The sequence below is a fragment of the Nuphar pumila genome, chromosome 13 (assembly GCF_984573655.1).
Source record: "Nuphar pumila chromosome 13, dmNupPumi1.hap1.1, whole genome shotgun sequence".
In the NCBI taxonomy this organism is placed as follows: domain Eukaryota; kingdom Viridiplantae; phylum Streptophyta; class Magnoliopsida; order Nymphaeales; family Nymphaeaceae; genus Nuphar; species Nuphar pumila.
Genome location: NC_143261.1, coordinates 8,516,234 through 8,542,037, shown reverse-complemented (window position 1 = coordinate 8,542,037; position 25,804 = coordinate 8,516,234). Strand labels below are relative to the sequence as shown.

The 25,804-nt window shown below is 36.1% G+C and overlaps 1 protein-coding gene across 2 annotated transcripts in view; it reads right to left on the bottom strand.

The window, feature by feature from the left end:
• The window catches only part of LOC149817685 (V-type proton ATPase subunit a2-like), a 72,588-nt gene that overhangs the window by 33,414 nt on the left and 13,370 nt on the right, over positions 1 to 25,804 (bottom strand). For both annotated transcript variants that reach the window (XR_016427443.1, XM_089986042.1), the window contains exons 3-6: positions 21,560 to 21,682; positions 21,362 to 21,469; positions 7,748 to 7,858; positions 7,481 to 7,654 (exon numbers count right to left, since the gene is read on the bottom strand). Coding sequence is in view for 1 of the 2 variants with exons in the window: in XM_089986042.1 (XP_089842168.1) it covers positions 7,481 to 7,654; positions 7,748 to 7,858; positions 21,362 to 21,469; positions 21,560 to 21,682 (516 nt within the window). In the remaining variant the exon portion in view is untranslated. The remainder of the gene's footprint in view (positions 1 to 7,480; positions 7,655 to 7,747; positions 7,859 to 21,361; positions 21,470 to 21,559; positions 21,683 to 25,804) is intronic.

Here is a 25,804-nt window from a genome sequence, read left to right as displayed (position 1 = left end):
AAGTTGACTACGACATGATGAGTAGGGTCAAATTTGCACCTTTATCTTCTTACAGTCTTACAACCTATCTATGATGATTAAGCTTGTTAAAAGAGTAAATAAACTATGCTAAGCACATCATAACCAATCTATAACTTTAGCAACCAAATCCATGCTAATAAAACAGTATATACCATTATTGATCATATGGGGCATCACTGATTCTTGTCATCAATGTATATCCTCAGTCAATTTCTAGCATGTGACAACTAATTAAACATCAAGGTTGGCATGGAAGTGCATTTTTTTCCCTGTGGGCGGCTTAGTATGGTCAACGGATAATTGTAGTGATTCTGAATTAATATATGAATGCATGTGTCTGCGCATGAACACTAGAGAACGTGGATGAAAAATAAATGTGTCAGAAATGACTAATTTCTTCTTTGCTATGACAAAATATATTTAATTAGTTTTCAAGTTGTATACGTTGATTCTTATTGAATATGAATCCAATTTTTTGTGTTAATATATATTTTCTTATATGCATTTTTGCAGTTGAACAATGGGAAAAGATGTAGGATGGGATCATGGAGCTAAAGTTTCAAATCCCACTAAAGATCTCAAACTCGTAGGACATGTAATTTGAACAGACTACAAAAGGCATCTATAGGTTAAAGCATCACTTAGCTGACACAAAATATGGTGTAAGCATGTGCGAAGCGGTTTCACCTGAAAAAGATTTTTTCATAATCATCTAAGGGATCAGAAGCAAAAGAAACAAGAGTAAGAATAAAACAAGTTGGATATCGGGAGGAGTGTTTATTTTGGATCATCAACAGGCGATAATGTGAACAAAGGAACCAGTGGATCATGTATTGATGCAAAAACAAGCACAGGTGGTCTTATGGACCTCTTTGTGAACAAAGAAACACAGCAAACCACAATAAACACTGCTTTCAAAAGGAATGAAAGAAAAAATGTACGTCGTGCCATTGATAGATTTTTTTATTCAAATGCCTTATCATTTAATCTTTGCAACAATCAATATTTTGGTGCAATGGTAGAAGCTATTGCAAATTATGGGCGAGGGTTTAAACCGCTTTCTTATCACGAGATCAAAACGTGGATTTTGAATGATGAGGGAGATTGTACTCACGAAACTTTAAGAGTTCAAAAAGAAATGGCCAAAGTTTGGTTGCAACATTATGGCAGATGGTTGGACAGATGGAAAAGAAAAAAACTTAATTAATTTTATTGTGAACAGCTCATCTGGGACAGTATTTTTGAAGTTCGTTGACATCAGCGACATAAAAAAAACTGGTGCAAATTTGTGTAAATTGTTTGAAGTTGTTAAAAAAGTTGGTGAAAGTAATGTGGTAAAATTCATTATAGATAATGTACCAAATTATGTGGCAGCTGAAAATATGTTAACAGCAAAAAAAACATGTTTTTAGACACCATGTGCGGCGCATTTCTTGAATCTTATGTTATAAGATATTGAAAAGATATCAATTTTTAAATATACAGTGAAAAAAGCAAAAAAATTTATAAGATATATTTATAGTCATGCATGGGTATTAAATTTAATGAGAAAGTTTACAAAGAAGAAAAAACTTCTACGTTCAGCCGTCACTCGTTTTTCTATAACATATCTTACGCTTCATAGTATTGGATGTTATAAGAAAGAGTTGAAGTCGATGTTCGTATCTTCAAATTTTACATTATCTAATTACTATAAAAAATTTGATGCTAAGAACATTTCTTATATTGTTCTTAATGATCATAAGTTTTGAGTTGCCATATCATATGCAATTAAAGTTATATTGTCTCTCGTGAAAGTGTTGCAATTAGTTGATGCAGATGAACCTGCAATGGGATTTTTGTACGAGGCAATGGATAGAGCAAAGGAGAAAATTGCTTCAAACTTTGACAAGCTTGAAAGAAAATATAAACCTATTTGGGATATCATTGATAGACGATGGGACTCATAAGACTTTGCATGCAACTGCATATTATTTAAATCCACATTTTCATTATGCTGACAACTTCAACCCGGATGGAGAAGTTATGAGTGACAAAAAATTGGTTTATGATGCAAATGTTCGGTTGAAAATTACAACACAAATTGATGTGTTTAAAAATGCAAAGGGGTTGTTTGGTAGAGAGGCAGTTGTTACAACAAGAAAATTAAAAAGTCTTGGTAATTTTGCAATTATGTTGTTATTTGTTAATATTTTTTTATATTTTTGTTAATTATGGCATTCTTAATGTTTTTAGCAATTTTGTATTGTTTTATTTGAATGCAGCTGATTGGTGGAGTTCATTTGGGCACGAAAATCCTAAGTTGATGAATTTTGCAATTCGAATTCTAAGTTTGACATGCAGTGCATCGGGCTGTGAGAGGAATTGGAATACTTTCTCATTGGTTTGTGACTTTGTATTTTATTTTTGAAATACACTTTTATAAGTGCAATTATCTTATAATTGATTCTCAATGATTTGAAATTATAGGTGCATACAAAACGGAGGAATAGACTTGAACAAGAGAAGATGAATGCATTGGTTTTTTTAATGTAAAATATGAAATTAAGAGAGAGAAATATGAGGAGGAGGGCTACCAAAGACCATATATGTCTAGATCATATAGACTCAGACGATGTGTGGATTGCGGAGAAGGAAGATCCAGTGTTGCCTAATGATCTCAATTGGTTGGAGGATTCATGGTTGGATCTGAACTTCGACATAAATGCCATTGAGCACGTGCTTATTGAAAAAGTCACTTCACCTCATGATTCACAAACTGGTTTTAGGCAAGACAAGTCTTCAAGATATCGAGGTAAAGCTAAATTCCTTTTACCTTGCTATAAATATAAATATATTTTTTAATTACATAAAATAAGTATTTAATATATGATTTTTTATTGCAGGAAAAAGAAAAGCAAAAGAAGTGACTGAGGATATGGAGGAAGAAAGTGCAGATGATGAAGAGTCAGAGAATGACGATGAAGGAAAACCTATTTATATGGATTCCTCAGATGATGACATTGAAGACTTAAATATTGATGATGACGAGACACAAGAAGAGCCTAGACCCTAATTCATATCATAGAGCTATGGTCATTTATATGTTTTTTTAGGTCTTTCAATTGCAATTGTGAATGTTAACACTCTCATTTTGAAAAGTTTTGGACAAATATATTAACATTTGGTTGTTAATGCTAACATGCATTTTCTAATTATGACATTGTATTGTTAATACTAAGATGCATTTTGTTGTTAATGTTAATTTTTTATTTAATGAATGCCCATGTTTTATTTTTTAGATACTTACATAGATAAAGTTGTTGCATTAATGTTACTTTTACATGTTAATCTCATATTTTTCAGTATTTATTTGAGATTTTTTATTTCTTATTGGTTGTTGCTTCATCAATAAAGATTTATTTATTTATTTATAATTTTAGATATTTTTTATAGTTTTTTTAAGTTTAAAAAAAAATTGAGGCTTACGCTTTACGCCTCGCCTCAGATTTTGGTGGAGCGCTACGCCTCAACGTTTTTCACAACACTAAGCAAAAGTACGAGGAGCGAATTAACAAAGGAGATCTTGACTCATCATCTTAAGAGAAGTCGATAACAACGATTTGTGGCCAAGTGAAGATGAGGTGGTCTTCGAAGATGATACGTCACTTATATGGGATCTTATTGATAAGGCGTCTAGAGTGTTGAGGCATAGGGCGGGGGCAAGAACGTATACTACTAAAGACCTAAGAAGGAAAAGGTCTGACGAAGGAAAGAAGGTGGTGAGGGTGGAAGAAGAAGAGGAAGAAGCTAGCTCCACAGTAACTGAAGAAGAAGAGCAATATATCGATGAAGATGATTCGGATGATGATGATAGACCTTCAAGTTCACCATCTAAGGATTAAATTCTTGTTATTGTAAACTTATTATAAACTTATTAGGCTTCTTTGTAACTTGGATGTGAACTTAATATTGTTAAGGCTTTAATTGTGTTTAAATTATGAAGTTGTTGAGCAGGTTATCAATTGGATGGTTTGTTTATTCAATTGTTCATTTCTTTTTCTTATTTGTCCATTGCTTATATTATGTCTATTAATTTTTTTGTATACATGATTTTATATTTTGTATATTGTTTATTCACATTGTTAGTTGTAAGGTTTGATTATTCAATTGCTCATTTATTCTCAATTTTTTTAGCAAGTTATCAGTTACATGGTTTGTTTAATCAATTGTTCACTTTTTCTTCTTATTTGTCTATTGTTTATTTTATGTCTATTGTTGTTAATTTGTTTGCATACATGATTTTATTTTTTATATATTGTTTATTCACATTATGTCATTTTGATCGTATCATATATGTGTGAGAAAGGGGTTTGTTTATTCAAGAGTGTGTATCGTATATGTATTGTACGTATCGTAATTAGCAATTATCGTATATGTGGGAAAGGGGTTTGCTAATTGAAACTTCTTCTAGAAAGGGTTTGCTAATTGCTAATTCCACATTATGTCATTTTGATCGTATCGTATCTGTGTGAGAAAGGGGTTTGTTTAAATTATGTAATTTGTTTGCATACATGGTTTCTTTATTCAAAAGTGTATCACAGGGTTGGCACACATAAAAAGGGGTTGAATCATATTTTTTTAGTTTTGGGTTTTAAAGACCAGTTAAGGGCCGACTCCATCATTTGTGTAGAAGCCATTAGAAAGGTATTCATACACCCTAAGACTCGCGAGAGCGATTTGGGGGCCGATCCGTGTGCAAGGGAGAAGGATTTTGCGGTTTGCTAAAGTAAAAGTGCATTTCCACCATTTTTTCACTCAAGAAAGTGGGTTAAGGTAAAAAAATCTTTATTATGAGTAAAATTACAAATCTACCCACTAAAAAATTCTACCTTTGAGGGCGTTGCGCCCTTGCAACCCCAAGTCAACTTACCACCAAGTTGGATCTGCGAAAATTAAAATTTTGTATCAAGGTAGAAATAAGGCTCGACACTCCAACAAAGATGGCATAAAATGATCTGACATGGCAATAGAGCACTTAAGTAATGAGTGAAAACCGATTGAAAATCGAGTGCAACTATTGTCATAATATTTTTATTCATGTTCTTAATTGCAAGATATTTAATATTTTGCATTGTTCTTGTGATGGATGAGCTTACGAGATCAATTCAAGAAAATGTGTCGTGATGTATGTTGTTTGCTGATGATATTGTTTTAATTGATGAGTGTAGAGCTGGGGTTAATGCTAAGTTAGAATTATGGAGACAGACATTGGAAGCAAGAGGTTTTAAGTTGAGTAAGAGTAAGACAGAATATATAGAATGTCGGTTTAGTAAGCAACGAAGTAGTGATGGGAGTGTAGTGAAGCTTGATGAGCAAGAAATACCGGTGGATGACTGTTTCAAATATTTGGGATCTATCATTCAAAAGTATAGAGAAATTGATGGAGATGTAAATCATAGGATAAAGGTTGGGTGGATGAAATGGAAAAGTGCAACTGGAGTGTTGTGCGATAGTAGAATGCCATTGCAGTTGAAGGAAAAGTTTTATAGGACGACAATTAGACCCGCTTTACTATATGGTACAGAATGTTGGGCTGCCAAGAGACATCATATTCAAAAAATGAGTGTAGCTGAGATGTGTATGCTTAGATGGATGTGTGAAAATATAATAAAAGATAAGATTCGAAACGAGGAGATACGTAAGAAGGTAGGTGTTGCATCCATTGAAAATAAGATGAGAGAATCGTTTACGGTGGTTTGGACATATTCGACGAAGGCCTAATGATGCTCCAGTTAAAAGGATGGAGAAATGGGAAAATATATTAGTTAAAAGAGGTCGGGGTAGGCCTAAGAAGACTTGGATGGAGATGATAGGAAAGGATATGAATGCTTTGAACCTCACCGAGGACATGGCATTGGATATAAATGATTGGAGGAGAAGGATTCATGTGGAAGACCCAGAATGATTTTCTTTTTTGGTTCATATCGCCGACCCCAATTGTTTTGGGATGAAGGCGTAGTTGTTGTTGTATTGTTCTTGTGAGATAGTTGGAGTTTAATGATGTCTTATGCAGGACATAAATGATTCATATGTGAAGAAGAAAAAGAAGAAGAGGACGAAGAAGATCAACTACATAATCAGGTTTCTCAATTATATAATCAGTTTTTCAAAGAAGAAGAAGAAGATCTATATAATTAGTTTCTCAATTATATATATGTAGTTTATAATTTGTTTCTAAGTTATATAATTAGTTTCTCAATTATATAATTAGTGTCTCAGTTATATAATCAGTTTCTTAGTTACTTTTTATAGTTTTTTTTAATCAGTTTTTTTAATCCTGTTATGTTGTGTAGTTTTTTTCACAGCTATATAATTTATATAATTAGTTTCTCAATTATATAATCAGTTTCTCAGTTATATAATCAGTTTCTCAATTACTTTTACATGTTAATCTCATATTTTTTAGTACTTATTTGAGATTTTCTATTTCTTATTGGTTGTTGCTTCATCAATAAAGCATTTTTTTATTTATTTGTATTTTTAGATAGTTTTTATAGTTTTTATAGTTTTTTTTTAAGTTTTCAAAAAAAAATTTGAGGGCTTTATGCCTCGCAGTTTTTGGTGGAGCACCTCGCAATGCCTCAGCGCTTTTCACAACATTGGTTATGATTTTTTAGAATTTTTGCTAGTTTTTTCTGACTTTTCATGATTTTTTTAGAAGTTTTTGAATTTTTTTATTAAAAATTATGCGCTTTTACAATATGTATCTTATTTTGGACCCGATCGATACGGGTAACAATACGATACATACAACCTTGGGTCAACCTACTTTTGAATCTGACGAGTTCCAGACCTGATCCATTACCTATTATGTGTGATCATTTTAATCCATTTTTAAGATGTATAGAATGTTGCTTTCATATATATATATATATATATATATATATGAGTAATGGTATGGTGCACTGGGAGCACCTATACCTACCTAATAGAAAACATAGGTGCAAGATTCATCTTCTCACAATCTGACCTCATAGATGCATTCAGTCTAGTTTATTTGACAGGAACCATGCCTTGGATCATGTTTTTGGATATAAAAATATGATTTTTTATGTCATAAAATTATGGTACATTGTGAGGCTTTGATTTTTTAAGATATTACAAAATCTACATGTATGTTATAATCACATGATCCAAAATTTGTTTTCTACAAAGATATGCAGGTAGATCATATTTATAGGATCTGATCAACAACAACAAAAGCTCAGGAACTATGAAAAATTATAGCTTTTAATAGGAGGGCGCAGGTGCTCCTGCAGCACCCTATCATCAATACCCACACTTCTAGAAATTCCATACCTGCAGCCACACCCACACCTATGTGACAGTTGCCAGTGCATTAAAAAAACAACTCCTACCCAAAGAAGTATGTTGTCATCTATAGCAAGGTAGAAAACAATGTGGGTAAAGTGCAAACCTTCTCTCCAGATAATGGATCAGTAACAGGTTCCTCAACCACAGCTTGCTTCAGAAACATATTGCCCCTTGTAGCACGGAATAGAATCCTTTCAAAAGCCATTGACTTTGCTTTTGGTATGAGACCGCTGATAAATCCCAACTTAATCTGCTTAGATGGATCAGTGAGCATTTCCTGCAAAGGAAGCATCCAAAAACTCATAAATACAATAGCTCATAGCAAATGTGACACAAGTGGAAGAGAATGCAGCAAGGCTGTATTTTTTACTTGTTCCAATAGCAATGGACTGTCAATAGATCCTTCACTGACATGGTGTGCTTCAATTTCTCTCTGCTGAGCTGTAGCAACACTGCGAGCAGAGTAGAAAAAATCTCCGCACTGAAAGAAAAACAAATGACCAGACAAAAGTATGTTTAAAGTATGAAGTCAACTGTAGGTTTGAAATTAAAACCAATGCTAAAACTTTTGAAAGGTTAAACAAAAGGTTGCTATCAGCTTTACATATAGCATAATAGTCACTGGACAGAAATTCTAAGCAGTGAACAATTTTTAGAGAACATGTATACTTTTCCCCAGAACATGGAATTACTTTTTAAGGGTTCATTAATGAAATTTTATTTAAAGTTGAAGAATCCATAGAATTAAATAAGAAACAAGAGAATACAAAAGATCATGTCCACAAAACTTAAAATATTAGTCACAAAATTAACGGAATGGCCCCAATGATATACTCCTCAAAAAAGGAGACCTATACCATCTACCCAGCAAGCGAATATTTCTACCACAGTTACCAGATCAAGTATATGCGAGAAGTCATGCATAAAGCATGAAGCATTTAGGAAGCATAAGGGGAAGTGAGCAAGAAGCAACAATGGAAACAAGTAAAGATGACACAAAAATGGATTTAAAACCTGTGATGTTTGCTCAAACTGAATCTGAAGCCCTCTTTTATAAAGAATATTTATATATGTAAATATATAACGAAAACATAATAGTAAAAAAGGTACAACCCTTTCAGTGCGAAAGACATTTTTCATTATCAAGGGAGTCAATTTTCATACCAAGATGAGCAAGTTTTCCACCTTTTACAGTGAGCTTCTCATAAAGCTTTGGAAGCATGAAAATTATCAGTTTTGCCTTGGGACGCATGCCCTGCACATGTAAGGGAGCAAGAGGAAGAAAGGAGAAGGTTTAAGCTGCAACCACTCCCAGCAACAGAACAATGCTGGACATCCCTCTATTTGAAAGTATGGGGTGCAAAAAGAACAGATTTGGTCCGGATCCAAGTACATCTGACTCCAAATCCTTATTCCCTAGATAGAATCTGAGTCTGAATCTGAATTCAATGGGATCTGAAAGGCCAACTCTAAACCTGATCTGATACTATTAAACACTAAATCAAAATCATACTGAGGTCTGAAAATCCAAATCAGACTAAACAAATACAAGGATTAACCAAATCTCCTTATTTGTGTTCGAATCATTATCCAATATTCAACACATTTTCATTTTGCTATATCTGAATTTCCAAACAAAGCATGAAAAATAAACTGATTCGGTAGTTTTTTTGTGTCAAAATTTCCGTGAAAACAAGAAACTTTTTCATGTATCAAAAAGCTTAATTAGGGCATATATATATATATATATATATATATATATATATATATATATATATATATATATATATATATATATATATATATATATATATATATATATATATATATATATATATATATACATTTTCTAAAACGAATCTGGTCAGCTGGAATCAGGCAACATTGCCCAAAGAACTGGATTGTTTAGCCATGTCAAGGCTCCAGATGTTCAACAAAACCTTGATTGTTAAATGGTGATGGTACCTCTCAAATGAGGGCAAGGCATGGACCAAGTTTGTCAAGAACAAATACCAACTCAGAGGGGTCCTTGGAGTTAGGAGTATAGAAACTGTTGGAAAACATGGTCACCATTATGGACAAATTGGGTTCAAATTCTGGATGACTTTGGAAGCAGCATCAAGTCCATGACCAAAGGAGCTCAACCATTAGATCCTTGTCTGATACTTGGCAAGATTAGGTCCATAACGCCTTCTTGGTCTAAATCTTAGGCCTGACCCACCCTCCTAGGCCAACAAGGTAGCCAAGACCGTTTTGATTCCTCAGACAGAATACATGCCAGGCAATTGACAGTGGCCAAGAACTTAATACTATTATTTTAGGAGAATAATTATATAGTGAGACAATCAAACTTGAAGTTGTGAGTTTAAAATGAAACAAGCACTTCACGTACTTTTTTTCCCGTGTTCTATCATCTCAACAGAAATCAAAACTCAAATAAATAAATTAGATCAGATGTCCCAAATGATGAATACCGCCCAAGAATAGCACAGAAGATGAGAAGGAAGTAGAGTCATATGCCCAGCCCACAGAGGACCTGTTTGTTGCACAAGATAATCAAAGTTCAAGGGCCAGCAATTAGTAGCATTGTTGGGACAAATTCTAGTGACCAAAATCACAGGATTGCCAACAAATTTACATTTGAAGAAGTTCCACAAACTTCATTGCCTGCATAGACCCAACCTTATTGAAGCAAACATACAATCTTAGTTCTTTTCCTCTTTTCTGTCCAATGTCCATGTATATCTTCAACTTTGCACTAATATTTCTTCAGGAAGCATTTTTCAGTCAAACAAATTCACTTTATTAATCACATTTCCTGGGATACACTTATCACTTCGTGAGCTCTAAACCCCAAAGTTCATGAATATTGTCTTTAGAAGATCCTAATCTGTTAGACAGGGCAGCTATCGTGCATTTGTATTGTATTTGTTTTTAAGTTTGGATCTGGATCTGGATCCGGATCCGGATCCAAACTACCTTTGTGTAACATGTCCAGCCAATATTAGGGCATACTTGTAAATACCTGTATTAGGTTTTTTTTTATAAATTAAAAGGTAGAGATCACGATTTTCACATAAGGGAAAATCGTGAATAGTTGCAGCCCCATTCTCTTTTCTTCTCTACAGTTTCCTGATCGTTGATTCTGGAGAAAACTTTCATGGTATCAGAGCGAGTCTGATCCGAAGGCTGATATTCTTTCCAGCAGGTGTGTCCTCAAGAGATCTTATTCCCTTTTCTGTCTCTCCTCTAATTTTTTTTGTTGTTCTACGTTTTTCATTCTATTCTTCATCTTCAATATTCTGTTTCCAAGTATTTCTTGATCTCTAGATTCTCGTTCTTCTTAATCTTTTCTCTCAGACCTGATACACAAATCAGACCAGTCATCTGGTTTGCGTCAAATCAGGTTCAGACCTTTCCCCTCTTTTGAAATCAGTTTCACGACAGCCCTTCTATTCCAAATCAGTTTCGTGACATCTTTGGTATCAGTTTTGCGTCAAACTGATTTGGGTCGAGTTATTTTTCACACAAATCAGTTTCACGACAAACCCAAATCAGTTTCACGATATTTCTTTTCAGTTTTGTGTTAAATTCATTCTCGTTGTTCATCGGATCTGTGTGATAGGTCTGACACTTCATGGTATTTCCCAGATTGATGCATTAAATCTGACTATTGGTTAGAGTCAGTATGTAGACTTGGTTTCACCTGTTCTCCTCTGTTTTCATTATTGCTGTGTGGAATCTCAAAAAAAAAAATCGTGATATATAATCTTCTTCATTTTGGTCACTTCACTTCTTTGATGCAATCAAAATAGATCTGAGACCTAACTTTTCTCATTCACGTTGAATATTAGAGCTCTCTCCCAAAAAAAAAAGGGGGACGAGACTTATTTGTTGCATCTTGGTCTGAGACCATTTTACATTCTGATTGCACACGTCAAAAAAAAAAATCTTTAAAGTCATGGATTCTTCTTCCCATTCATTTCTCTCATTCAATTTCCTCGGTCAACTCATTTCTGAAAAGCTTACCAATTCCAATTTTTTGATTTGGAAAAGACAAATTCTTCCATTCATTAAAAGCCAAGGTCTCTCTGGACATCTGAATTGATCAATCTCAGCTCCTCCAGAATTTGTTATACAAGAAACTAAGAATGGAAATGAGGCTGATTCTACACAACAAATTCCAAATCCCCAATACGAGATTTGGATGAAGCGTGATCAAGCTGCAGTTGCCTTTATTATTTCTACTATCTCTCAAGAAGTATTGGTGGGAATTCCGGACGAGTGTTCAGCAAAGGAATTGTGGGACAGGTTGGTCAAGACATACTCTCAGATATCAGAGGCTAAAATTTCTTTTCTTCAGCGTGAATTTCAACTCTTGACTAAAGGCTCCATGTCCGTCATGGAGTACTTGAACAAAGTTAAGAGTATCAGTGATCAACTAGTCGTTGTAGGGTATGAAGTGACAGATAAAGACAAAGTCAGGCAAACCTTGAATGGCTTGGGACCGGAATTTCATGTTCTTTCAACTTCATTGTTATGTTTACCCGACTTACCGTCATTTGAGGACTTGCAAGCAAAACTACTTCAATATGAGATGACTTTGAAGGGGATGTCACATGAGACTGGTGGACAAGTTCTTGCTACAGGAATTTCTTTTGGTCAGGGACGTGGGGATAGTAATTTTGGAGGTGGCAGAGGACGAGGACGAGGTACTCCAGGGGGGCGTGGGTTACTCCCTATTCCGAATGTTACACCAGTTTATAATGTAAAAAATGTACCAACATGTTATCTCTGTAACAAGCGAGGTCACATCAAAGCCAATTGTTGGCACAATCCACAGAACAAAGGAAAGTTCCAAAAGGGTGAGAGCTCGTCAGGACGAAAAGAGAACTCTTCAAAGTTTGGTGGGGATGTGAAAGAGCTTCTCTTGGCCACGTTGTCTGATCTTGATCTGAAGCGTGATGATAAAAGAGTGTGGTACATTGATTCAGGGGCAGTTACTCATGTCACAGGTAATGCAGGTAAATTCTCTAATTTAATCCCCTATCTTGGAAAAAGTAATATTGTCACTGGAGATGGGTCACACCATCCCATCACTCACATTGGAAATGTTTCTATTCCCTTGTCTAAATCCCCACTTCATCTTTCCAATGTCTTGCATGCTCCAGATATTAAGAAAAATATAATTTTCGTTTCTAAGCTTGTTGATCATACCAATTCTTCCGTTGAATTTACTTCGTCTTTTGTTTATGTCAATGATCTACAAACGAAGAAGACGTTCGCTAGAGGGGAACGTCGGGGAAATATGTATGTCTTCCAGGAGGATCCTTCTACTTGTGTCCGACCTACCTTGAAGTCTCCTCAATCTATGTCGTCAAAGAGTATCCGTGTGTTCAGTTTGCAATCTTCAAATAAATGTAATAAGCCTGATTTTTGGCATTCTCGTCTTGGTCATTGTGGTCGAGTCTTTGTTGAACGACTGGTATCTAATGGACTTATTCCTGAATCTAGCTTGATTCCTAGATCAGATGATAAAATATGTTTCAGTTGTCAACTGTGTAAGAGTCATGTTCTTCCTTTCCATTCAATAAATGAGAGAGCTTCAAGGCCTTTTGAAATCGTCTGTTCTGATGTGTGGGGACCGGCCCCTGATTCCTCTAATTCTGGCAGCAGATACTATGTTATTTTCATCGATAATTTCTCTCGTTTCACCTAGATATACTTCATGAAGAATAAATCGGAAGTCTTCTCTATAATTAAAACTCAGTTTTCTTGTAATATTTTACATTTCCAATGTGATGGTGGGGGGAATACTCCTCTAGGGAATTTATCAATTACCTCCAAGATAGTGGAATAAATCGTAGAGTATCTTGCCCGCATACACCTCAACAAAATGGAGTTGCAGAACGGAAACACCGTCACATTGTGGAGAGTGCTATGAGCATGATGCACGGAAGTCGTGTTCCTATAGGATTATGGCCAGAGGCTTTTCATTCTGCTGTTTACATCATTAATCGTCTGCCCATGAAGATTTTAGAAAATAAATCACCTTATTTCGTTTTATTTGGGAAGCATCCTAATTATGATGAACTAAAACTTTTTGGCTGCATGTGTTATGTTCATATTGACTCTTCTCTGCGAAATAAGTTTCAGGCTAAGGCGTCAAAGTGCAGATTTGTTGGATATGCAGATCACCATAAAGGGTACAGATGTTATGATCCTGACAACAGGCGAATCAAGATATCTAGAAATGTAGTTTTTGATGAAAATGATTTTGGAGATGGAGAATGTGCTTCTGCCCAAACCAATATGAACGCTTTTTTCTATGATCCATGGCTTAGTGCAGAGCTTTTTCCTGAAACAAGCAATGAGTGCTCTTCCTAGTGTGCTCCAGGGATATCCTGTCAAGATGGAACCAACAGAATACAGGAACTTGAAATAGACAATCCTCCAGAGATTGATAAGTTTGCTGGGCAAGTTTATAGGAGAAGAGAAAGGTCCCTTTTGACCCCAAATAATATTGAACAAGGAGCTCTTACGTCTTATTCACCCAATGACCCCCCTACTTCTCCAATTCCGAATACCGTAGCATTCCCGATCAGACGATCAGAAAGAGCTCGGCATCCTATTGAAAGGTGGGTTAGTTATGAGAATTTCACCATGGATTTTCAGTTATTTTTGTCTCAGATTGAAAAAGAGACCGAGCCTAGACATTTTCATCAAGCTATTAACTCCAAGAAATTGATTCAGGCCATGAATGAAGAGATGGAAGCTTTATACCAATGTCAAACATGGACAGTTGTCCCTCGACCTTCAGGTAAGAATGTTGTTGGATCGCGATGGGTTTACAAGATCAAATACAAACCGGATGGGAGTGTTGAGCGATACAAAGCTCGTCTCGTAGCAAAGGGATTCACCCAAGAATTTGGACAAGATTATGATAAAACCTTTAGTCCAGTCGTGAAAATGGGCACAATTCGCATTGTTCTGTCATTGGCTGTAGATTATGGTTGGAGAATAAGCCAGCTAGATGTGAAGAATGCTTTTCTTCGTGGGGATTTGAAGGAAGAAGTATACATGGAACAACCGCTAGGGTACACAGAAAGAGATTCAAAGGAGTATGTCTGCAGATTAAATCGAGCCCTCTATGGCTTGAAACAAGCATCTCGATCTTGGTTTGAGAGTTTCTCCCTAGAAATTCAAAGACATGGTTTTTATCGATCGCAATTGGATCATTCTCTTTTTATTCATCGAAGTAAGGAGTCTACTACCTTCTTATTGATATATGTCGATGATATAATTATTACAGGAAGTAGTGAGAACCATGTTCAAAAGACTAAAAATCTTCTGAGCCAAAGATTCAAAATGAAGGACCTTGGAAATCTTCGGTACTTTCTTGGAGTAGAGGTGGATAATCAAGAAAATAAGCTTACTTTGACCCAACATAAATACACTCTCGATCCGTTAGAAAAGGCTGGAATGAAGGATTGCAAACCTCTTGCTACTCCTAGTGTGCTTAACCAGAAATTAAGTACGCAAGACGGAGACTTGTATCATGATTCCACCAAATATCGGAGTTTAGTGGGAATGCTTCAATATCTCACGTTTATCAGGCCTGATATCACATATTCAGTCAATCAAGTTTCTCAATTCATGCATGAGCCAAGAACGGGACGCATGGATGCAGTAAAAAGATACTGAGATACTTGAAGAGTACTGTTGGTGATGGACCTTTGTACACTAAAAGCAGAACCATAAGTACTGCTCATTGTTAAAATGTAAACTGCAATATATATATATATATATAAATATATATATTATTTAATATTATTATATTTTCTTTTATTATTTTCTTTTTCTATTTTTTTATTTTCTTTTTTAGCATCTAGTTCAATAGAAACTAGATATTTTGATCCAGTCAAGTTCCTGTTTGAGCTCTCCTCTCTCTCACATTGTTTTGTATATATAGGGGTGAACCCCTTCAATGTAAATAACCATGCTTCTTAAGCATTTTGTTCATGAATAAAGTATTATTTATTTTTCAAGTGTTCTTCCCTTTATACCCTTTCAAGGGTCATGCTTGTAGTGTCTCCAATAGACACTTGTTTGTGAGTTATTTGTGCATTTGTTGAAGACCACCATTTCATTACATGGTATCAAAGCTACGAAATCCTTAGATCTTGAAGTGCTTCCGCCTCGATTTCCGTGCCACATTTACAAAAGGTGTTTCATCACCTTGTTCTTGGCTCAAGAAGATTTGTTTGAAGAAAGGCGAACTTGTGCTACAAAAAAATTTTGTTTTGTATCCTCTCTTATTCCTTTGTCTACTCTTTTTCTTTTCTTTTTATTTTTCTCTCTCTCCTCCTATTTATTCCTCTCTTACCCTTGTAAAAGATGGATGACAATGATAAGATCACCATCATTCCTATGAAGCTAAATGATACTAACTATGTAATGTGGGCTTCGATTATGAAGCACCACATTTGGGGAAAAGGTTTATGGGGTATAGTGGATGGTTCCGATTTGGAACCTAAACTATCTCTTACCAAGAAAGAGGGTGATAAAGAGGTTCCTCTAACGGAAGAAGAGAAGAGTAAGGCATTAACCACTTATGAAAAGAAATGGAAAGAATGGAGGATAGGGCATGCAAAAATTATGTCATGGCTCATCAATAGCATAGACAATAAAAAATGCTCTAGTCTAGCTAAGTTTAAGCATGCCGATAAGGCTTGGGAATACCTCAAAAACATGTATTCCCTTAAAGATATTGCACATGTATGCAATTTACAAGATAAAGTTCGGACAATGACTCAAAAAGATAAAATTATTCGAGAATATTATAATGAGTAGTCCGAACTTTGGGAAGAGTTGGCTCTTCTTGAGCCCAAATGGCATTGTGCCGAAGACAACGAGCTTCGCCAAAAGCAACTCGATATGGAACATTTCTATCAATTTGTGAATGGTCCAAGGCCGGAGTTTGAATCCACCAAATCGGCCCTTTTATATCGTGGAAAAATTCCTTCTATTGTTGATACTATAGAAGAGCTCACTATGGAGGAAAATAGACTTAGAAAAAGTACTCCAAAAGTTGATGATGACTCCATTTTAGCTGTATCTAGACCGGGGAATCATACTCGTACTTACAAGCCGCCTCATTTTGGAAGGCAAAACGGCGACTTTGATAAAAGAAAAGTTATTTGTCATCATTGTCATGAACCGGGGCACTATAGGCCTCAATGTCCAAAGTTAAAAAGAAGAGAAGAAAAAAGAGTTGCATCTGTTGAATCTGAGTCAAAAGATCAAGATGCACCTGTGTCTATGGCTCAACTGATGGAAATCCTTCAACCTCTTCTCAAAGGGGTATCCTCCTCAACCGAAGCCTCAACTGGAGCGACAGTTGCATCTTTCTCCGGTCGAGGTAACTTTCCTTGGCTTTTAGATTCTGGTGCTTCGTTTCATATGACCCCAAATGTTAATAGTCTATCCGAATGTCTTAAAAATGACTCAAGTGTGTCAAAGGTTTTTACAGCCGATGGCACATCTCTCGAAGTAAAAGGAATAGGATGTTTTGAAAATCTTCAAAAATCCAAAAGATTTTTTATCCCAGAAGTTAGATATATCCCTAAACTTAATTTGAATCTCTTATCTGTCTCGCAAATATCTGATTATGGATGTAATATCTCCTTCTCTTGTCATGGTTGTTGGGTACAGGATCGCCAGTCAGGGAAGCTGATTGGGGAAGGCCATAGAGAAGGAGGACTTTATTACATGGACTTTTTGGAATTACCCAAGAATGCATTTTGTTATAATATTCAGAAATTAGAATTGGATTTATGGCACAAAAGGCTTGGCCATCCTCATATGTCTAAAATTCAATATTTTCCAAGTTTGGAAAAATTTTGTAATTCTGAAAATTTTTCTTGTAAAGACTGCATTCTTGGCAAAATGAAAAGGTTACCATTTCTTAGTAGAACTTTTGTTTCCTCACAACCACTTGAGTTAATACATTCGGATGTTTGGGGCCCCGCACCAGTTATTTCCAAAGGTGGTTATACATATTATGTCATTTTTGTTGATGACTTTTCTAGACATACTTGGATTTATTTTCTTAAACATAAATCTGATGTCTTTGCTAACTTCCAAATATTTCATAAAATGGTTAAAAATAAGTTTCAAAATGATATTTCTGTTTTTCGCACTGATTCAGGGGGAGAATTTATGTCCAACGAATTCAAAGACTATCTCAATTTACATGGTATTACACATCAAAGATCATGTCCACACACTCCACAACAGAATGGCCTAGCCGAACACAAACATCGGCACATTATGGAAACTACTAGGACATTGCTAATTGCAAATCAAGTTCCAAAAAGTTTTTGGGCTGAAGCGGTCGTAACTGCCACCTACCTCATTAATAGGATGCCATCTTCCTCATTAAAGAATACAACTCCAATAGAAAAGCTTGTTAATTTAACTCCAGATTATTCTAGATTAAGAGTCTTTGGATGCAAATGTTTTGTTTTCACCAACAGAAATGATAAACTCTCTCCTCGTGCAATCCCATGTGCTTTTTTAGGATATGCTGATAATCAAAAAGGCTACAGGTGTTTCGATTTTCAAAATGACAAATTATGTGTCAAGAAATGTATCTTTTTTGGAAAAATAAAGCTTCTTTGAATTTGAAAAATCCAAGGATGTCACTGAATACTCGTTTTTAATTGATCCAACTTCAAAATCCAATGAATGTGATGTTGGATATGACCTTGACAATGATCAAAGTCCTATTGTTGTTGAAAATGATGATAATGAAGAGCAAATCCATAGGGATGTTAGTCTACAATATTCAAGACGTAGAGAGCAAAATCTTCCATGTGCATTACAAAAATACTCTGAAGTCCCACCTAGAAGAACGTCTAGAATCTCTAAACCTCCAGAAAAATTTGTGTCTTATGAATCTTTTTCACCCACGTATAGGGCCGCCATTACATTAATACAATCATATGTTGAACCATCATCCTATTCTCAAGCAAAAAATCATATAGAATGGATAGAAGCCATGAAAATAGAATTGGATGCACTAGAAAAGGCCAATACTTGGACGATACAAGATATTCCTCCGGGTAAGAAACCTATAGGTTGTAGGTGGGCATACAAAGTCAAAACCAAAAGTGATGGGACCCTGGAAAGATATAAGGCCCGTTTAGTAGCAAAAGGATATGCCCAAGAGTATGGCATCGATTATGAAGAAACATTTGCTCCTGTGGCCCGTATGACCACTGTTAGAACTTTAATAGCCTTGGCCTCCATTAGAACATGGCCTATCTTTCAATTAGATGTCAAAAATGCTTTCCTGAATGGGAATCTCGTTGAAGAAGTATACATGGAAGCCCCACCTGGTATTAGTATCCCTAAGGGTAAAGCTCTTTGTCTAGAAAAAGCTCTTTATGGTCTTAAACAGGCTCCAAAAGCCTGGTATGACCGATTTAGTCATGTTATGCTTGATATTGGTTTTCAACCTTGTTTAACTGACACTGCTTTGTTTGTTAAGAAATCTGATGCAGGCATCATTATTCTTCTTCTCTATGTGGACGATATGATCATCACCGGAGGCGACAAACAGGGAGTTGCAAATATCAAATCTCTTCTTAAAACTCACTTTGAAATGACTGACTTAGGTTTATTAAGATATTTTTTAGGCATTGAAGTTGCTTATTCCCCTCGGGGGTATTTGATATCTCAATCTAAATTTGCTCTTGATATCGTTTCCAGGTCTGGAATTACAGATGATAAGAAAGTAGACACTCCAGAAGTTGTCAATGTTAAAATGAAAATTGATGATGGAGAACTTCTTGATGATCTTACTCCTTATAGACAACTTGTTGGAGCTCTTTCTTATCTTTCCATTACTAGGCCAGATATAACTCATGTGGTTCATACAGTTAGTCAGTTTCAGCATGCTCCCACCTCCGTGCACATGGGAGCGATTTTGCGTATTATTAGATACTTAAAATCCTCTCTTTCACGAGGACTCTTCTTGTCTGCTTCATCTTCATTAAATTTAATTGCATATACTGATGCTGACTGGGGAGGTGATCCCAATAATAGACACTCAACTACTGGTTTTTGTGTGTTCCTAGGTGAAACCTTAATTTCGTGGAGGTGCAAGAAGCAGCAGAAAGTCTCTCTTTCCTCCACCGAAGCTGAATACAGAGCCATGGCAACCACCACTATGGAGGTTGTTTGGCTCAGACGATTGCTAGCAGATATGGGAGCTAAAGCAACGCAAGCTTCAAAGATGTGTTGTGACAACAAAAGTGCGATCTACATTGCAAGCAACCGGACATTCCATGAGCGCACTAAACACATTGAGATGAACTGTCACTATGTCAGAGAGGAATACTTACATGGAACCATTGATCTGCCATATGTTACATCAGAATATCAATTAGCAGACTTCTTCACCAAGCCTCTCGCTGCTCTCAGATTTCACTTCCTCTTAGACAAACTTTCGCTCATTGTACCGTAAGTTTGAAGGAGAGTGTTAAAATGTAAACTGCAATATATATATATATATATATATATATTATTTAATGTTATTATATTTTCTTTTATTATTTTCTTTTTCTATTTTTTTATTTTCTTTTTTAGCATCTAGTTCAATAGAAACTAGATATTTTGATCCAGTCAAGTTCCTGTTGGAACTTGACTGTGCAAGTAGCTGTTGGACTGTAGTCCAACAGTTATAATAAATGTTGTTGGACTATAGTCCAACAGCTATAATAATAAATGTTGTTGGACTGTAGTCCAACAGCTATATTAAGAGACATTGGAATCCAACGTCTCTTTTTGGAGAGCTCAAAATGAGCTCTCCTCTCTCTCCCATTGTTTTGTATATATAGGGGTGAACCCCTTCAATGTAAATAACCATGCTTCTTAAGCATTTTGTTCATGAATAAAGTATTATTTATTTTTCAAGTGTTCTTCCCTTTATACCCTTTCAAGGGTCATGCTTGTAGTGTCTCCAATAGACACTTGTTTGTGAGTTATTTGTGCATTTGTTGAAGACCACCATTTCATTACAATGACATCATTGCTTATTCAGATGCAGACTGGGCCGGAGATCCTGATGATCGAAAGTCAGTTTCAGGATACGGGGATTTCATTGGTGCCAATCTTGTTTCCTGGAGTAGTAGAAAACAAAAGGTAGTGGCTAGATCTAGCACGGAAGCCGAATACAGGGCGATGGCTGCTGCTACGGCAGAAGTAACATGGACTAGACATTTGTTAACAGAATTAAAGGAATCGATTGCTAGTTGCTTCCTCCTTTGTGACAACCAAAGTGCTATTCAAATATCTCTTAATCCTATTCATCACAGCAAAACCAAACACATTGAGATTGATCAGCATTTTATCAGGCAGAAGATTGAGGAAAAAGAGATTCAGCCCCATTATGTTAGAACAGAAGACCAAGTGGCTGATTTGTTCACTAAGGGACTCACAAAGTGTCGTTTTTGGTTCCTAAAGAGCAAGTTGTCCATGATTCAAAATCATGCACAACTTGAGGGGGACTGTTAGACAGGGCAGCTATCGTGCATTTGTATTGTATTTGTTTTTAAGTTTGGATCTGGATCTGGATCCGGATCCGGATCCAAACTACCTTTGTGTAACATGTCCAGCCAATATTAGGGCATACTTGTAAATACCTGTATTAGGTTTTGTTTTATAAATTAAAAGGTAGAGATCACGATTTTCACATAAGGGAAAATCGTGAATAGTTGCAGCCCCATTCTCTTTTCTTCTCTACAGTTTCCTGATCGTTGATTCTGGAGAAAACTTTCATAATCATCCTTCCAACCACCAATGAATGCTACAAGACTAAAACCAATAGAAGGAAAGAGAAAACAAAATTGCCACGAATCTATATGCCATCTGGTGATTCTGTGTTCAATTGGTCTAAAGCAAGAAGAATAATGTGTACCTTTTGCATCACAAGCTTATATTCAATAAGCTCATTATAAGTTCGCTGCAACTTCTCACTGTTTGCATTCATTTCAACAAGTTCTGCTTCAAGTTCACTAAGCTTTTTCTGCAAATGAAAAGTTATTAACAAACTTCACAGTTCACAGACATCAACAAAATGATATCATCATTATTCTTTAAAAAAAATCCAAATCACCTCTAAGTCATCCATGTCAATATCAGGACCAGTAAGAGTCTTTCCCGATGGTGATAGCCCAGCTTTGGTCATCTGATCTCTAAAAAAGCGCAATTTACGGGCCATTTCTCCACATCTTCGAATCTAGCACCATGATTATAAAGTGAAGTTAGAAACACATACTAGCATGATTAAAAGTGACTGGGAAAAAAAGATTCCCTTCTAAGCTATCAATACTTGATAAATAAGACAAAAACTTGGAAGGGAAACAGAGGGAAATCCATTTTACACCGTGAACAGTGTTCCCCACACTAAAAGAATATATCAAATCTTAAAGGAGAGAAGGAATGAACAAACTACAACATGAAGAAAATACAATGGTTTGTAGAACAAAAGAAAACCTATCAGTAAACCTTCATCACTTTTCAATCCCCACCTGCCTCTTTAAAATATTTTCTGGTGAATGTTTAATGTAATTTGAAATATTTCTGGTGAATGTTTAATGTAAATTTGAAATATTTCTGGTGAATGTGTTCAGTCATGAAGAGCAGAATTGAGTCCTACAATTCAAAAACATGAGTCTCAAACATCTCAAAATTAGCAAAGGCAGCAAATTCCTCGAGCAAAGAGTTACATTGGAGGTGCGTGAAATTATGAATTATTTCTGCTGAATTTCAACTGTTTCATGTCAGTAGCCCAGCAAAATGTTGAGCAACAGTTCTATAGCCAAGCTAAACATAATCCACAAAGAATAGAAGCAATGGATGAAAAAATAAATCTTACATTGATGTAGCACAGAGATTGTGGATCACCCTCTAGACAATGATATCATTAATTCTAAGTGGGTTTACCCAAAAAAATGCAAATATGATGGTAGTATTCAACACTTCAAAAAGGGATATACATAAGAAGATGGACTGGATGATACGAGACCTTTAATCCATTTGTCAAGACTCAAGATACATATCAAGATATTTATTATCGACCATTAGTTTTGGATAGGAGTTGCAGCAACTTGACATTAAATGTATTTCTTCATGGTGATTTACATGAATGTGTACATGGAGCAACCACTTGGATATATTTGAGGAGGCCTTCATACTGAAGTTTATTATCTTTAAAAAGCAATATAGATCCTAAAACAAGCACCTTGTGCATGGTTCGGTAGCTTCTATCATGCATTTTGTGAACATGGTTCTTCTCAAAGTTAGGCAGATCATCTCTTATTTTTCTAGTGAGAAGAATCTCACATGACTGTTATTCTTATATATGGACACTGTGTTCTCCCAGCCATATTCTAAAAGTAACACAACTCTTATATGATAGGCTTGAAATAAAAAGCTCTGCCTGCTATATTTTATTGGGATTGAAGACAGACCAAATTGTTTAGTATTGTTTCCACATAAGTATGCATGGACATTTGCACAAACCAGGAAGTTTTGTGCAAACCTGCCTGGACGCTAATGGCTATAGACGAACATTTAGTGGATAATGAGGCTGAACTGATAAGTAAGAAATGTTGCAGACTTGTAGTAGCATTATACTATTTGTTTTGTAAACCAGACATAGTAATTGAAGTTAATTAAGCATCAGAATTCATAAATGCTCCTAAAGACAATCACCTTGAAGTAGTTAATGCAATAAGCAGATACGTCAAAAGGAACAAGTAAATATGGTTGGTGTGCTTAGTTCCTCCTAATCCAGCAGAAAAAAATTTATAGCAACTATAGCTGCAAAAATCTCTTAATTCAAACATCTAATATGTCAATAGAAGTGCAGATGTCATTTGAGTCAATCTAGTGCATCATCAGGAGAGAGCATACTGAGCTGGATAAACATCTCATTCAGAGATGACTGAAAAAGCAAGAGCTTGATCATAGACTTGTATTTGGAAGGCAACTGGCAGACTTGTTCAGCAAATCTTTATTAAGATTGTATTATAAACTGGATCGGGTTTTCCAGTTAATGTTGGGTTCTTTAATGTAACATATAACTTTATGTTTGGGTATGGATCTAAACATTTGGTCCAACCCAATTACTACTTTGTATATTTATATACATGAAGTAGGGCACGGCTTCGATAGTGGAGTCTCCCCATTTACTGCCGCAGCTCTCTCTCTCTCTCTCTCTCTCTCTCTCTCTCTCTCTCTCTCTCAGGGCCATTCTCACATGGTATCAGAGCGGGCTTCTGCACCGTGAGTCGACTCCGAAGGGCATGTCCAGCGAGATCGACACTGCAGGTGCTGTTTCGTCCAGGACTATCCAGCGAGATCAACGTCCCAGGTGCTGATTCTTCCAGGTTCTTCCATCTGCCATCTTTTCTATTACCGTGCCCTGGTATTTAGTCGACCATCCTCTCCTCTCCTCTCTGTTTAGTCGATCATCCTCTCCCCTCCTCTCTGTTTAGTCATCGACTGCTTCTATTTCTTCTGTTTTCTTCAACTATCGGTCAGATCTGATCGTAGATCTAATAGTAGATCTCTTTACCCTGCGTGACTGCTGTCCTCTTTACCTATATTCCCCTTTCTTTTTTTTTTGTTCATCACGTCTGATTTGGATCAGACAGTCGGACCCAAAGACTATCTGAAGTCCGAATCTGCCCAGACGTGTATTCTGATATCAGATATGTTTTCTTAGTTGCTGCGTCTTCTTCCCCTGTCACGGTTTGATCTGAGTTCACTTCAGATCTGAAGCGAATCATTTTTTTTCTGATCCAAATTCATCCCTTTATTCCCGATTTCTGATTTCTGGTCATTCCTTCCAAACCTAAAATACCAATTCTTTATTCTTTATTTTATTTTTTTCTTCATTTAATCTGGTCTAAAGTCATTCCTTAAGTGTTTGGCAGCAGTCAGATACATTCAGTTTTTTGTTCAGTTTTCATGGATTCTCCTACCCTGCCATCTAGTTTTCTAGGTCAACTTATCTCGAACAAACTGAGTAACAACAACTATTTGACCTGGAAGAGGCAGATACTGCCTTTCATTAAGAGTCTTGATCTCTATGGACACCTAGATGGAACGATCTCCGCACCACCAGAATTTATTGTGCAGGAAATTGTGAACGATAAGGGAGAGGCTTCTAGTAGGTCGGTTCGAAATCTTGAATTCACCACTTGGAGAAAACGAGATCAAGCAGTTGTAGCCTACATTACCTCTACTCCTTCGCAAGAGGTTCTTGTAGGTATTCCAGATGAGTGCTCAGCAATGGAGTTGTGGGAACAACTTGCGAAGACCTATTCTCAGATCTCAGAGGCAAGGATTATGCATTTGAAGAGAGAGTTTCAACTCCTAAAGAAAGAAAGCATGACTGTTACAGAGTATATGAACAAGGTGAAGATCATCACAGATCAATTGGCTATGGTGGGCTGTGTGATTTCTGATAAAGATAAAGTTCAACAAGCGCTAAACGGACTTGGCTCAGATTATCATATGCTGGTAACATCTCTCTTGTGTCTTCCTTCACTTCCTAACTTTGAGGACCTTCGAGCGAAATTACTACAATATGAAATTTCCATTAAAGGAGAAGATGTAGGCAACAATTCAGGAAACCAAGAAGTATTGTTTACAGGGACAAATTCAGGGAGAGGACGGGGCCACTTTCGAGGAGGACATGGACAAATAAGAAATAATCAAGGGGGGCGTGGATTGCTGCCCACGCCTAGCATGCCGTCAGGTAGCTTTTCGGGAAATCACAATTTCAAAAATGTTCCAACGTGCTATTTGTGTAACAAAAAAGGGCATATCAAGGCAAATTGTTGGCACAACCCGCAAAACAAAGGGAAAATGAATGTCACAGGGTCGTCGAGCAAGGGAAAAGCTGGAGGAAATCAATGGGATGAAGACAATGTCAAGAGCCTTTTAATATCAGCTTTGTCAGGATTGAATTTCAAACAGGGTGATCAGGGAACTTGGTATGTTGATTCTGGAGCTGCAGCTCACGTGACAGGTGATATTGGTAAGATTTTGAAACCTATCCCTTATCATGGAAATGCAAGTATTAAAACTGGAGATGGAGCTCTCCATCCAATAACTTACACTGGAAATGTGAATATTCCTCTTTCTGATGGTTCCCTAAAATTGTCCAATGTTTTTCATTCTCCTAATATTGTCAAAAATATCATTTCCGTTTCTAAATTGGTTGATGACATTCATTCTTCCGTCGAATTTACTCCTTCTGTCTGTGTCAAGGATCCACTCACGAAGAAGACGCTCGTTGAGGGAAAGCGAAAGGGAAATATGTATATCCTCAAAGAGACTTCTTCAC